This window comes from Giraffa tippelskirchi, chromosome 3 (genome assembly GCF_054371585.1).
Source record: "Giraffa tippelskirchi isolate mGirTip1 chromosome 3, T2T-mGirTip1v1.2.pri, whole genome shotgun sequence".
NCBI classification, from domain to species: domain Eukaryota; kingdom Metazoa; phylum Chordata; class Mammalia; order Artiodactyla; family Giraffidae; genus Giraffa; species Giraffa tippelskirchi.
The window spans coordinates 28,346,153-28,361,925 of NC_137277.1; the positions used below are offsets into that span (position 1 = coordinate 28,346,153).

General features: G+C 46.1%; 1 protein-coding gene across 13 annotated transcripts in view; it reads left to right on the plus strand.

Annotated features, from left to right (window-relative positions):
- Positions 1–15,773, plus strand: part of PRPSAP2 (phosphoribosyl pyrophosphate synthetase associated protein 2) — a 34,945-nt gene that overhangs the window by 8,809 nt on the left and 10,363 nt on the right. For 3 of the 13 annotated variants that reach the window (XR_014080443.1, XM_081583578.1, XM_081583585.1), the window contains exons 2-6: positions 8,139–8,289; positions 9,147–9,199; positions 9,726–9,792; positions 11,551–11,723; positions 13,431–13,546. Coding sequence is in view for 8 of the 13 variants with exons in the window: in XM_081583578.1 (XP_081439704.1) it covers positions 8,139–8,289; positions 9,147–9,199; positions 9,726–9,792; positions 11,551–11,723; positions 13,431–13,546 (560 nt within the window). In the remaining 5 variants the exon portion in view is untranslated. Of the gene's footprint in view, positions 1–3,087; positions 3,230–3,792; positions 3,836–7,407; positions 7,638–7,822; positions 7,918–8,138; positions 8,290–9,146; positions 9,200–9,725; positions 9,793–11,550; positions 11,724–13,430; positions 13,547–15,773 lie in introns of those variants that run through there. The other 10 variants (XR_014080446.1, XM_081583581.1, XR_014080447.1 and 7 more) reach the window with 7 other exon arrangements.

The following is a 15,773-nucleotide window of genomic DNA, read 5'->3' on the forward strand; positions in this document are numbered from 1 at the left end:
TTTGGGGAATGGAAAGTGGATGGATAAGTGGTATCTGATATAATAGAGCAAAGGAAACTGAAAACTACATGCCTGCAATGAGGAGAAACTGATGAGAAACTGGCAATTTGATCACCAAATCCTGGGAGCACGATATGTGGGAGCTAGCTCATACTGACTCAGCAGAGATGATTTTTAAATTATCAGGAATATTTTCCCTGTGTGGTGCTATTGCCCACCTCCTTTCCATCAGGGGTGAAGGTAATTCTGAGGTCACCCTCGGACATTCCTTGAGTACCACACTTGTGCCAGACACTGTGCTGGGTACTGGGAAATAGTGATCAACAAAAGAGACAAGAACTTGCCCACAGGGGCTAGGATGGGAATATTTATAAAATGACCATCCACACAAATGCACAATTAGCAAACACGATAAGCCTAAGGAAGGAAAAGTGCACTGATTTTTTTTTCTTTGAGAAGGTGAGTGGTTTAGGAAAGGCTTAAAAATGACAATTGCACTGAGATGTAGTTTAAGTACGAGTTGATGGAGGAGAGGGCAGCAGAAAGGAACCTGTCCCCAGAGGCAGAAACAGCATATGCAAAGGCCCTGTATTTCAGGGATAGAGGAACAGGCTGGTGGGAAAGAACAATAAGAAGTAAGCAGGGGAGAACACCCAGGCCCCTGTGATGACGGAAACCCAGTCCACACTGACTTCAGGGATGGAGGGAAGGAATTCAGGGTTCCATATTCAGGATCCTCTAGTTATTCTGACTGCATCAACTGGAGAGGTAGCCCACTGTGGCTCAAGATTGCATCTTCCGGGCTCCCATTGGCTCAGATGCAGATGACACCAACCTTATGGCGTGCAGATGACACCACCCTTGTGGCAGAAAGTGAAGAACTAAAGAGCCTCTTGATGAAAGTGAAAGAGGAGAGTGAAAAAGTTGGCTTAAAACTCAATATTCAGAAAACTAAAATCATGGCATCTAGTCCCATCACTTCATGGAAAATAGATGGGGAAACAGTGGAAACAGTGACAGCCTTTATTTTTTGGGGCTCCAAAATCACTCCAGATGGTGACTGCAGCCATGGAATTAAAAGATGCTTGCTCCTTGGAAGAAAAGTTATGACCAACCTAGACAGCATATTAAAAAGCAAAGACATTACTTTGCCAACAAAAGTCCATCTAGTCAAAGCTATGGTTTTTCCAGTAGTCACATATGGATGTGCGAGTTGGACTATAAAGAAAGCTGAGTGCAGAAGAATTGATGCTTTTGAACTGTGTTGTTGGAGAAGACTGTTGAGAGTCCCTTTGACTGCAAGGAGATCCAACCAGTCCATCCTAAGGGAAATCAGTTCTGAATATTCATCGGAAGGACTGATGCTGAAGCTGAAACTCCAATCCTTTGGCCACCTGATGCAAAGAACTGACTCATTTGAAAAGACCCTGATGCTGGGAAAGATTGAAGGCAGGAGGAGAAGGGGACGACAGAGGATGAGATGGTTGGATGGCATCACCGACCTGATGGACAAGAGTTTGAGCAGACTCTGGGAGTTGGTGACGGACAGGGAAGCCTAGCGTGCTGCATTCCATGGCGTCGCAAAGAGCCGGACATGACTGAGCCACTGAACTGAACTGGACTGATTGGCTCAGAGGCCTGCCCTTGGAGAGAATCATCCAGCTGAGAGGGATGAGTGGCCCTGATTGGTCAGATCCAGTCACTTGGACCGTGAAATGCTGGGTGGAGCCAATGCAGACCCAAACCAGGAGGTGAGAAGTTTAAGGGTTGGGTCAGTGCAGAAGCAGTGGGTGAACCCAAAGCACCCTAGAAGGGGATTCAGTTTTGTACTCGAATCTGTCTGTGGGCTCACCGGCCTTGTTGTTCACAGAGATAAGACCCTTTGCTGTCAGACAAAGGATATGACTCCATATCAGAAAGCATTTTATACTTAATTTATAGTTCGTAAATGCTTGTATTCCACACTGTAAATTATGAGGTTGGATTGTGAGGACCAGCTGCTTCTAGCTGGCTGTGCTGCCTCTTGTGAGCGATTTCAAGCCTCATTCTAGCTAAAAAGTCAAAACAGAACTGGAGCTGGGGCGTGGTATAGGGCCTGACTTAGTGCAGACCGTGCTGCCAGGCCACCTGGATTGAAGTTCTTGTTCAGATTGTTTGTTATTTTGTTGTTTAGTCACTCAGTTGTGTCCTTCTTTTGAGAATCCATGGACTGTAGCCCACTAGGCTCCACTGTCCATGGGATTTCACAGGCAAGAATACAGGAGTGGGTAGCCATTTCCTTCACCAGGGGACCTTCCAGACCTAGGGATCGAACCTGTGTCTCCTGCATTGCAGGAGGATTCTTTACGGCTGAGCCACCAGGGAAGCCCTTGTCATTAGGCAATCTGTTTAATGTCAGTGTTTCAGTTCCCACAACTATTAAAATGAAGATAATAAGATCATCTCATACTTCTGTGAGGGTTAAATAAGTTACAGTAAGTTACAGTGTTTAATTTGTGGTAAGCACTTCACCTGACACACTCCCTACGTGTTTGCAATGATTATGTTTTATACATATATAAAACATACTCAAATTATAAGGAACTCAGGCAAGCACCAATTCCTTACTTTATGATAAAAGAAGAAAGGACAACAAAGCAAATAACTGTAATTAACCACAATAGAGGGTTTACTATACGCCAGGAACTGTGCTGGAAACTCGGCAGGTGTTATTTTACTTACTCCTCCCAACAATCCCTAAGATGGGTGCTACTATCATCTCCATTTTTCAGCTGCGGAAACTGAGGCACAGAGAGGTGAAGTGAGTTTGCCCAAGGTTACAGGCCAGTAAAGACTTGAACCCAGACATTTATAATTCCAGACAGCAAAGTCCGCACTCGTTTTCACGTGTAGGTGATGATCGTGTTCCTTTGGTACTGGAGGCTCTGCCCCGCTCCTCGCCTGACCCGGCCCCACCCCTCCCACAACCTCGCCCCGCCCCCTCGTCCTGCCTAGCACCTTCCAGTAGGACTCGAAGGCCCCGCCTCTCCCCTCGGTGAGCCCCGCCCCCGCAGAGGGTCTCTCCTGAGGCCCCGCCCACGTGGCCCCGCCCCCAGGCCTCGCTGTCGCCGCGGACGCCGTTCTCGGGATTGGAGTCGCCATTTTGCTCCTGGACAGGCCGCCTGGGGACCGGCGCTCTCCTCTTCGGCAGCGGAGGCTGCGGCGGGGCCGGGGCTGGGGTCGGGGCCAGGTAGGCGGGCGGGAGCCGGCGACGGTGGTGGCGCGGCCGGCGAGCCGGGCCTGTGGGGCGCAGGTGCAGGGTCGGGGGGCTCAGCGGGGGCCGGCCGCTTTCCGCTCTCAGCGCGGTCAGGTCTGTCGGGGTCCGCAGGCCTGGCGCGAGGCCGGTCCGGTTGGTCCGGGACCTGCAGCCGCGGGCGGAAGCGCGGTGCCGGGCTGGCTTCTGTCGCCCGGAAAGATGCTTTCTTCCTCGGCCGGCCCTCAGAGCCCGAGGGCGGCCGGGATGTGGCTGCGAGGCAGGCTTCTGCTGTTCATGGTCCACCCCCCGCCCCACCGAGACTGCACAGTGATGGTGCGGATTTTCTCCCCTTTTATTGACACTGACGCGGTTTGGGTGTGTAGCTTTTGCAAGGAGTAGGAAATTCGGGCTGGAGATTTGGAGTGAGAAAGTGTTATTTCTCATGTGTGAAGATGTTCCGTACACAAGTGATTCGCCCACATTATTGAACCCCACAAAGTCCTGCCCGTCTCCTCCGTATTTCTGTCCTGACTTGGTCCATTGCCTTTATGACCCAGTTCAGCTTGGAGGAGATGCAGTTCCGCTCTGTACCCACTTAACGTAAGCACTTTCACACAGTCTCGGATATTTACCGTTTTTTATTACATTGAATGTATATTCAGTTTTAGTTAATTACCCCCATTATGTAACTTTTCCATATGTTCACGGTCGTCCTCTTAGAAAAAGCATGCAGTGGCCATCATTGAGCTTTTTCCTTCTTTCCCTACAATAAATTCTCCAAAGGGGAAATACCGAGTCATGTGTTCTTTCTTTGGCACGTGATATAAATTGTTCTCCAAACGAGTCTGTTTACTACAGACTTTTTTTTAACCTGGTGTTTGTCAGGTCCTCCCCCCCTGTAATGCGGGGTGTTAGGTCACCCTCCTTGGTTTTGGGAGACAAGCTGAAGGTGACCTGATGTCTCCTGCTTCCAGGAGGGCCACCTGGAGGAAGTGTCTTCATCTCCAAGCCTCACCCTGCCCCCTAGCACTGTGTCTGAAAGGGGTCGACTTGTAGTGTAATACCTGCTTTACTGAGTTGTCATAAGAATTCAGAGCACTCAGAAAATGGTATTTAGCTGAAAGAAAACATTCTGATGGAGTGACAGCCGAGTGCCTGGGATCCCAGAGGCATGGGGGCTTAATTACATCTAGGCTTTGCCCTTATAATTCTCTTAGAATTCACATCCCCAAAATGTGAAGAACATCACAGTAAAAATAATAATTCTTTATGGCGCCTTTGAGCTTGCAAACTACTTTCAACTCTGTGTTAATCAGTGCAGCTCAATGAGGTCAGGCTTTATTCGACCAACATGTGTTATCTGACAGACACATACGGAGCCTCTCCCTCTGCCAGGTGCTGTTCTAGGCCCTGGATACACAGCAGAGAAAAGCATAGTAGAAAAAAAGTCTCTGCTGTCCTGAGCTTTCAATTCTGCTGGGGAAGCTGTTTTAAGCAGGCTTCTATCTCTTGTCCAGAGGGGAAAGCCAAGAACGCGTAGCTGGTAACTGGGGAGACAAATTGGGTCTTCACACTGCAACTCCAGCTGTCTTCAGATGGAGGGTGTTTACACACCTTGATTACAGCCTTTCTCATCTGAGGTGTGGATGAGTTTTTTTTTTACGATGACTGCTAGCACTTACAGAGCAAGTGGTCTTTCAGTGAGGTTTGGTTCATGCGACTTAGCAGGTTGCCCCGTCTCATTCAAAGAGAAGTACGACCCACTTTGTGTGAGGTGCTGAGATTCTGTGGAAAGGGTGTGTTTTCATGTGTTGTATATAATTCTCACACATTCCAGAGTTAATTTAGAATAAATGTAAGGGTGTCTGAAGTTTATGGGGGGAGAAATGGGAATATTGTCATTACACTGTGTTCACACTAAAGCCTTGTGCTAATGAACTTTCTGCCCCCCCATCCTGGTGATTATCTTGTTTCTGAGGATTCTCTTTAAAACTCTTCCTGAAGCTTGGTAAAGAACACAATTTGAGCTTACAATAGGAAAAGGAGAACTGAAACTAGCAGCTAGTTCTGTTGTTTGACAAGCTCTTGAGATGGACAGTTGCAGAACATGGCTGTATTGATACCTGTTCCCAAACAATCTCCCTCCCTGTGGCATGTTGGGGTCTTAGGTTTCCACTGTTGAAACCTGCTGCCTGGACTGGAACCCTAGAAAGCATGGTCAGTGATGAAGGACTTAAACCATGATCAGTAATGCCAGGCCCAGGCCAAGGGCGCCATCTTGAGATAGACTGAGGACTGCCGAGGGGAGAAGGAATTTGAGGTTTCCCATAAATCTTCAAGGAAAGGACAAGGCCCAGAGGTGGCCGCTACCAGGAAAGCAATCATTGTGTATTCTGAGGAAGGATTTGGAATGGCTGGGACATCCCTCAGGGTGTGGGCATTGGGTCTGGGCTGTTCAGGTGTCTCGAGTGGCTCGTTGGTAGGAGTCCTAGAGGTGGCCTGAGTTACTTCTGAGGACTCTTCTGCCCCTCAGACACTGTGATTCTCAGTGTTCCACATCCACTCAAGAACACCGTTTTCCTCTAAGAAGCTTCTTATTTGAAGACTGGGGAATGTAAAAAGGTTGCCACCCCCATGCATATTACGTGCTTGTTCAGTAGATAGCGAACATATAACAAGCTGACTCCTCATAGCTTCAATTTACCAAGGGTATCCTGTATGTGGGGCAGTGTGTTAAGTGCTATACAGGAGCTAATCTTACAGTGACCCTGTAAGGTTAGTATTCACAGTGGCATGGATGAGGGTGAGAGAGGTTAGTTTATGTGAGATCTCGGAGTAAGTTGAGGGCAAATAGGAGCTAAGATGCAAACCTGGGTTGACTCTAAAGCCTGTGTTCATAACTACAGGAGAATGAGTTTTATTTTTGTTGTGGTTTCCTTTTGCAGACCTCTGTTCCTAAACACAGCCATAGAGGGGTTGAGAGGTGGTGTTAGAAGACAACCAGGATCTCCTCCAATTCTCAGTGTTGAGGGTTAAATAGTATTCTTTCTTTCATTTGCACCAGCCCCCCTGCCTGACGCTATGCTGTAAAGCTGGGTTGGCATGCATTTTCCCTAGGGGCCCAGGTAATATTTTAGGTTTTGCAGCTAACTCTACCATTGCATCCACAGACAATTTGTAAACAGTGAGCATGGCTGTGTTCCAGTATAGTTTTATTTACAGATATAACCTGTTTTGTCCTGCATGTACCTTACTCATCCCTGCTCCAAAGCCACTTTCTGCTATACACACCAGTGGTCCTTCTTGGTCTCCTTAGGGCTTTGCACAGTTGTTCATATGTTTCTGTTTGTAATTAATAGGCCAAGTCCAGTGGGATGGCCCACATTTCCCATTGTGAAGGCCTCTGAAGAGGAAGTGTTTTCTCCTAGCCTGCTTGTGGGACCATGAGTCACCCACCCGTGCCCCCTTGGCTCCCCCTGGCAGTTACTGCAGAGGGAGACGCATGCACAGGGAGGCCTGTTTGGGTTGGTGACCTGCAAGTGTGGCCTGGCTGCACCAGGGAGCATTGCTGCTGCTGCTGCTGCGTCGCTTCAGTCGTGTCCGACTCTGTGCGACCCCATAGACGGCAGCCTACCAGGCTCCTCCGTCCATGGGATTTTCCAGGCAAAAGTACTGGAGTGGGCTGCCATTGCCTTCTCCGCCAGGGAGCACTGGCAACAGTTAAAAAGTACACAATGGGTCTATGCTTTCTACTTGGGTTCTCAAATATATTGTTTCAAAATAAAGCAGATTAGAGATAGATTTGTATGATGGTCTCCCTTTTTATGTTACAAATGAATTTTTATACTTTTTTTTTTAATGGGGATCACATATGTGAATGTGTAAACAGCCCGATGGTATCTGTATCAAACCAGTAATAAGAACTCTCTCTTCCGGGGAGGTGGGTGGGAGGAGCCTAGAATCGGATTGGAGCTGGTGACCTTAGTCTAAACTCTCATGTTTCAGTTTTTTACAAGGAGAACGTACTTGTGTAATTAAAATTTAGGAATAACAAATAAGATATGGGCTCCAGGCTTTTGCTCCCTCCACCAGCCTTCCAAGAGCCAGCCGCATAAACATAACGGCTGCATTAATGCGGCGGGCTTGCTCAGAAGGCTCCTCCATCCCCCCAGGCCTCCTGGACTGCTGATCCTGCACCCAGTCCTCTGCCTGCCTTTCTCCATCAGGACACTGGCCCCAGAGTGGAAGGAGGAGGAACGTGTGGATGACTCTGAATGCCTCTAGGCCAGGGTCTTTCTGTGTGCCCTGCTGCTGGTCAATTATATGGCTGAGTCACTTTCCTTCAAGATTATTGTAATCTGCTCAACCTTGTGTTCCAGTTGAGGAAAGTGCAGATGACCAGGTCAGGCTTAGACAGGACCCAGGACAGCTGCAAGGCCTGGGCGGGGCGGGGGGGGGGTGGCTGTTTGTGGTAAACAGGTATTACAGGGAAAGCTGGGTGTGTATGCGTTATTTATTCATTGTTTAAGGATCAGTCAGTTCTTGTCCTTGCTAATGGCTCTGCCATTTTTCTGTGTGTTAATCCAGGAGGAATTTTGTTGTCAGAAACTAAAAGGAGGTTGTCGTAATTGACTTTAAGCAGCAAACAGTAAAACACTGAGCTCTTCAGCTCCACCTTTCTTGTAAGTTTATCATTTATTCCCAGTAGTCATGAAAATAATTGAGTCGTATGATGACATCTTTCCATAAATTCAAATAGACTTCCTACTTGTCCATGTACACGTTCAATGTGAAAGACTCCATTATGGTGAAAACTAATTTCCTTCAGCTCATTTGCTGTTCAAAATATTCAGGTGTATTTCATCTCATATGACAGTTTTTAACACATTTGGTATCTTTCTAGGCTCTGAGAATTGGAAAACCAAGAAGGTTTTGATGTTTTGTGTGGCGCCACCTGAATCAGAAGCCAAGATGAACATAACCAAAGGGGGTCTGGTGTTGTTTTCGGCAAATTCGAATTCATCATGTATGGAGCTTTCAAAGAAGATCGCTGAGTGAGTATAATCATGCTGTTAAATTCTGTGCTTGTTCAGTGGTGGTTTACATTTGATATGCATATTGGCGCTGGTATTAACTTTGATAGCAGATATTTTATAGTGAATCTGCATGTCATCCGTGCACTAAGGGCTCACCTTTTGTAAACTGTCATTACTCCTACACGTGGATTCAGGAGACATTTACCGGGGACTCCTGAGTGCCAGTGATTGTGTGAGGTGCTACATTTGTATAGAGCTATTTGAGTACAGAGAACAGTGAAGGGTCTATGCTATATGAAGGTAGTTCACAGGTTACAGTTCAGTATAATTTTAGTAACTTATTAAATAAATATTGAATCCCTGCTGTGTACTATACTTTGATCTAGATATTGGGGTATAACAGTGAACAAACCGGTCAGAATCCTTCCTTCTTTAGTGGAGGCGCCAGACAAGGAGGAAGTCAACAGTCAAACAGGATAACTTCAGGTAGTGATCTGCGCAGGAAGATCAGAGAGATGGGATGGGTTGTGCCTCCTTAGCTCAGGTGCTCAAGTGCCTGTAAACCTGTGGGTGGAATGTGAATTGAGAAACAGGAAATGGCAGCAAGTGGGAGCTGGGGCAGAGCCCTCCAGGTAGAAAGGGGACAGCAGGAATGTGACTGGAGCACAGGGAGCCCCAGGACAGGGTCGGTATAGGATGGAGATGTAATGGGCTAGGTGACCAAACAGTTTGAGATCCACTTTAAATTTTATAATAGCAATATCTCTCTTTTTAAAATTTGTTTTATTTTCATCAATTTCTAAATCATCTTAATAGTAAAGATGTTGTATCTGTTTTATTATTGTTTCCGCTTTTCCCCTCTTTCTCTTCTCTAGGCGGCTGGGAGTGGAGATGGGCAAAGTGCAGGTTTATCAGGAACCTGACCGAGGTGAGTGATCCTGTGCCCTCGTGATGATGGCTTTTTTGTGGTACCTGCCATTCCAGCCCGGCCCTCACCCTCCATGACTGAGCAGCCAGCCTCAGTGTCCAGTGAGTTCTGTCTGCAGGAAGGCAGACAGGGGTGGGCCATCATGGTGTTCCCACCCCCACTAATACCAGCTCCATAGCGAATCTGGGGCAGGTCACAGCTGGGGACTTAGAGGCTCATCCTCAGACCGCACCTGAAGGCAGTTGTTGTCAGCTGATGGGAGCATGAGCTCAACCTGGGTTGAATCTGTCCCCTGAGGCAGAGTGCATGTGTCTGGTGTGGCCCTGGTGTCAAGTGGCATTTTCAAAGTGTGTTAATCACAGTGTGTTCATTATCCTCCATGGAATCTAAAGCCTTGTAGTGAGTTTGTAACAGTTCCAATTTCCATAGTTTATAACCTTGGGGAATGGTGCAGATTTTCTTGTGTGTTTTTTTTTAAATGATGTGCCTTGTTCACCCTTCTTCTTGTTTCCCCTTTTCCTGTCAGAAACAAGAGTACAAATTCAAGAATCTGTGAGGGGAAAAGATGTTTTCATCATTCAGACTGTTTCAAAGTGAGTAGCTTATCCACCAGAAATGTTGCTTACTGGGTCTCTGTTTGGGCTTGAATGTCTAGTATAATAAGAGTTGCCCAGACAAGAAGGAATAAGATTGTTTTAAAACTAGCCCAGTCTTACTCATCTGGTCTTCCTGACACAGCTGCTGACTTTACTGTGTCCTTTTGGTGTGGGAATAGCTGCGCGCTGGGGGAGAGGCATGGGACAGTGAGCACCTGTGACATTCCCTGTCAGGAGCCAGAGTCTCACAGAGCTTATAGGGAAGCTCTTCTAGTTCCCAAAGAGAACAAGCAGCAGGAGAGGTGTTCACTTAGTTGGGGTTCTTAAAGCTTTTCCTGCAGATAATTTAAATGTGATCACTGTGTGCTGTGCTGCCGCATAAGTTAAAGGAGAATAGAGATGGTGGTGAAGGCAGGTGTGTCTCTGTCTGCCGTGACGTCTGGGAGCCGTGTGTTCTAGAAATTGTCGAGTCACAGGCGTGTGCGCTGGGGTAGAAGATTCAGTGCAGTGAGGTGTCTGCACCACTCCTTGATCAAACGCCACTCTGTCTACACATGTCACTGAAGGCCTCTTAGATGAAAATTTTAACTCAGCAGTTTTTAATAATGTCTAGAAATGAGTTTGTATAGTACATCAGTTTTTAGTCTAGAGATTCCAAAAATCACTGCATGCTAAATGTGCATTTATATGTAAAATAAGTGCCTCTTTTTTACTAAAAGTATAAGAAAATTTTTAAGTGAAGAAAATTATGTCCATTGACTTAAGTTTTCTGTAATCCAGAGAACCTGCTCACCCGAAAGCTCCAGGCTTCCCATTGCTCTTTCATGCACTCACTTATTCACAAACACGTGTCAGGTGTCTGCCATGTGTCAGCCATTGTTACAGGTGTGCAAGAGGCGTGAAAGATTAGAATAGGTCACAGATCCTGATCTTCATGGAACCTGTATTCTGTGACATGAAAGTGACATATTGAACAAGTAGATTATCCAGTTTGTCAGGAGGTGACGAGGGCTGTGGGAAAAACCAGCACAGTGTGCAAGGAAGCTGGCATGACGGTGGCAGGAGGCTGGAGTGAGGGTGGATCAGTGGGTGACCTCTGACAAACACTGGAAGCCGGTGCCAGCTGGCAAGGAGGTCATTCCAGGTAGGAATGGGGGGCCCCAGACAGAGGGCCCTCAGGTGGCTGTGAGGACTGGCATGGAGGAGTAGTAGGGCAGATCCAGAAAGGGCCTCAGGAGCCCTGTGGGGCCTTGGGCATCTGCCATGGGCCGAGTGAGAAACATCCCTGGGTCCTGGGCAGAGAGTCTGTGATCTGCCCGTGACTCTAAGATCAGCCAGGTGCTGTGCAGAGAGTGGCTGCAGACAGACTGCCAGGGACGGGGCAGGGCGGGCAGCGTGTGGATGCAGCTGTGGCCTTCCCTTGGGTAGGTGGGCCTCAGACCGGGCAGCAGTGGAGTGTGAGATGCTGCCAGTGTCTGGACAGGAGGGCAGCTAAGGATGCCTTTGGGGCTCTGTCCTGAGTAAACTGGAGTGAACAGTGCTGTTCTTGGTGGGAAAGGAAGTAGAGTTATTGGCTGAGAGGTGGCGTGGGGGCTACTGATGGAGGCCCGAGAAGAGCGGCGTTTGTCTCTTCTGTGTGTCTGGAGCCTGTCTTGGCCAAGGCGGGCGTGGCATCTTGCTGATGTTTAGCTGGGACTGAGAGAGGTCGTGGCAAGTCTGACACCCTCCCTGCTGGTCTTCGCCCTTGGGTTGCAGGGACGTGAATACCACCATCATGGAGCTCCTGATCATGGTGTATGCCTGTAAGACCTCCTGCGCCAAGAGCATCATCGGTGTGGTCCCCTACTTCCCCTACAGCAAGCAGTGCAAGATGAGGAAGAGGGGCTCCATCGTTTCCAAGCTGCTGGCCTCCATGATGTGCAAAGCTGGTGAGGGGCGGGCATTGATGGTTGATGGGGATCTGGGAGTTGCATTTTTACCTGAGGAATTGTAAAGCCTCATCTTCACTGACTCAGAGCATTGGACAGAGTGCCCAGAGTGATGTAGTTTCCAGATGGTGAATCTGTAACAGACGCCTATGCTAACAGTTTGCTCCTGGTCCAAACTCTCTGAACACAAAGCTCGTGAGGACAACTTATTTTTTCCTAAATTATTTGTTTAAAAGATTAAAAAGTTGAAATGGCAGGTGGCAGTCCCATTGAGGCTATTTTTAAAGTAGAAAAGGCATTGGAATCAGCTACTCTAAACTAACCCAGCAACTCTCTTTATTTTCACCTCTTCTCTTTCCCAGGACAGCTTGGCATATTTTGCAAAACCCTATGTGTTATTTTGTGTTGTGCATTTTCCAGTAACATCCTAAGTGTCTCCCCTTGTTTCTAAATGATTTCAGAGTTGTTACTCTGTGTGTATGTGTGTGCGCACACACACGAATGTGTACTTGTGTATGTGACTATAGAAAGCACACATCACAGAGAGTTTGCACAGAGAGAAAAGAATAAAAAGTCCCCATATCACTACCTTTTAACACACTTACTACAGAATAAATTTCTCCTGTAGCATTTCAAAGAAGGCAAAACCAAAACAGAAAATGACCAGACCTGAACCCCAGCGACCTCCGGGCACACCCTGTTGAGAACTTTGCTGAAAGGAGCAGATGAGCCACCGAGCTCCCGAGAAGGTCCCCTGCCCTCCTAGTCTTGCTCATGATGGGCCACTAGGCTTTCTTGCTCTTTTCGGCAAATTTTGGTTTTTAAAATTTTTCCAATTGAAGTGTGTGTGTGTGTGTGTGTGTGTGTGTGTGTGTGTGTGTGTGTGTGTATTTCCATTTCAAATATCAAATATCCTTCAAGGAGCCAGTGGGATGAAGATTCTTCATTTTTTCCGGTTACAGGTGTGTGAGGTTTACCTTAATATCTGAAGACATTATGTCTTAATCTGGCTTTATCATGCCTGCTGACACAACTTCAGGGAGAGGGAATCTCTCATAGAATTATCAGAGGTGTTTCTTCATCACTGTGATTTTGGCTGTTTTAAACTGGTGTGAAAATCATGAATCTCTCTGTAAGAAGAATCACCAGTCTTTCTCTTCTGAGGAGGGAAAGCCCAGATCCCCACCTGCTTAGGAGAGGGGGCGTCCCCGTGTTCACCACCTGGATACTCCCCTGAGGCCTTGCTCTTGGGGCTTCAGGGAGGTGTGGTCATTCATCAGCTCCATGTCCAGTCCCTCCCCCTCTCTGGACAGTAGGGGCGGGGAGCCTGGTAATGCCAAGCTTCCCGTCAAGGTGACCAGCCACGTCCAGGAGCCCGTCCCCAGAGCTTTCAGGAGCTCTGTGTCAGAGATGGGGTCACAGACCAGCTATGACAACAAGAGATGCTTCCAGTGCTCTTAGCACTGAGGGAGTGACAAGGGCTTAGGAGTTCTGTCCTGGGGGCAGAGACCAGCGTTTATATTTTCTATTATCTCACAATCTCATTGTACTAAGAATCTGAGGAATAAAGATGCTGAGTTTTTGATGAGAGAGTAATTTTAGATAGTAATTTATTCCATATGGTATCTTATTTTATGTAGTGCTTATTCATACAGTGCAACTGGTCATGAAACAATCGGTGTGTGTGTGTCTGCTTTGTTTTCAAAGGTCTGACTCACCTCATTACTATGGATTTACACCAGAAAGAAATCCAGGGCTTCTTCAATATTCCTGTTGACAACTTGAGAGCATCTCCCTTCCTCTTACAGTACATTCAGGAGGAGGTGAGTTAGCTCAGACTTCTCAACCTTCTATTTAAGGCTGAAACATGCATCTCCATCTCCTTGGGCTTGATGAAGGATTAACGTTGACGTGTTCTGCTTAAAGTTGACTTGATGAATGTAACTGGTGTACTTGAAACTCTTCATCTGCGGAGCTCTGAAAGTTGCTCTTTTTTCTCTTGGACCTCAGGTGCCTAGAATCACCAGCCTGGGCTGGACCCTCTGCAGGGTACTCCCTAGCTCCAGCCTGTTGTGTGTCCTGAATCCTGAATCCTCTTAGAGCTTTCTGAGTTTACCTCCTCTCCCTCTACAATATACACATAGTTGCAGATATTGATTTGTGGGGGGAAAAAAAAGAGTTGATATATTGTTTGTGTTGTTCTGAAACTTTCTTTCCTTTTGTTGTTCTGTAACTTTCTTTTCTTTCCGGAGCTGGTGTCTGGTGGTTTTTCCATGTTCAGATGTATAGGATTGCTTCTTCATGATTGCTACACAGTATTCCAAAGTTCAGACCAACTGTAATGGATAGAACTTTCTATGCCAGTGAAAATGTTCACTCTGCCTTCAGAATGGCAGCTGAACTGCCCAGTGTGACTGGAGAATGGAATCCTTGATTTCATTTGAGTTTAGTTAATTTAAATGTAAGTAGCTGCCTGTTTAGGTGTTAAAGCACAAATTTAAATGAACCACAGGTTTTTCATCCATTTCCCTCTTGGCTGGATATTAGGTGGTTTAATTTTTCATTCTTTTAAGTGAAATATTTTATTTTCAAAAAATGTTTAAGTAATGTTGCACTGAAAATTCTTTTTTCAGTACTTAAAGTACTTCAGTACTAAAAGCAGTACCTGCTTTTCTCAGTACTTAAACAAGTGCTCTTCTGAGATACACTAGGAAGTGGAATCGTGATTGTAAAGTATCTACATTTTTAATATGTTACTAGATACTGCAAAAACTAAGGTTGTCTGAAGGGCTGTATTAATCTGCACTTGGACAGAATTCCCAGTGTGAGATAGTGCTTTATCTTTTTGCTGTGGTTTTGAAATTTCCGCGTGGCATGTCCATGGACTTCCATGACCCATGAACCAGCATCCAGTGAGATGAACCATCTTCATCCATCTCACTGGATGCTCAGTGGGGCCCTTCCATTCCCTACGAATTTTGTTATATGTAATTTGGATTTTTCATTTCTTTCTTCAGGAGCTATTAGATGTTGAAAATCATCTAGTCTATATATTATTTAACTGTTTTTTGTTCAAGTTTTGCTTTCTCCTGTACTGCATTGGTGGGAAATTTCCATGGCTTGCTCTTGCAGCTGCGTCCATCCTGCCCCTGAACCAGCCAGCTGTTGACCTTCTTACTTTGACCATAATAACCTCCACCTTCATAACAACTTGTTCGTTCTTTATGTGTATGATTTCCTGTTTTGAGTCCCGAGGAGAGAGTAGACCTGTTTTTATTACAAAGTCCTTTCTTTTAAAGTTTCCTTTGCTTTGCTTTAGTAACTGTTCCTTCATTAGTTATTTCTCCTCTTGGTTGGGTTTGGTGCTGTTTGATGATGTTTGATGAGGCATGGAAGTACATAAAACACTTCATAAAGACTCCCAGGAAAAATGAGGAACATGCCAAAATGAAAATATTTTGTGCTATTTATGTATGTAGATGGACCAGATGGAGAGACATCTTATCCAAGTGGGTATATCTATAATAGAACCTTCTTCAAACTCATCAGGATTTTGTTTGTTTACTAAGTATTGATTATTTAGTTTTTTCCACATGCTAGGCATTGTGCAATGTGCTAGATGGTAGTGAGTGCTTATGTTCCAGTTCACCAATATAGCATAATTGTGAGAAATCAATGGGGATATATCTGAATGGAATAACATAATTTAATGAAGTGATTAGATTTTAAGCACATGGTTTGAAAATATTGTGCAGGTGAAATCAGAAACAGCAAACTACTGCTCAGCTGAAAAGCATTGCTAGTTCTGTCCTGTGAACTCTGAGGAGTTGGTACTGGGTGTCTCTTCAGTTGTCGTCATCCTCTTCCAGATCACTCAGATGCTCAAAGTAAAGGGCTTCAGTGTAGACCGACATTTGCTTATTTTCTTAAGGGCTCTTAGTATCTTTGTAAAGAGTGCTGGGCTGATTCTGTTAGCAGGTTGGTTTCTTTCTTCATCGACTGTGACAGTACATTAAGTAGTCACTTGCTTAGAAGTTGACAAATGCCTTC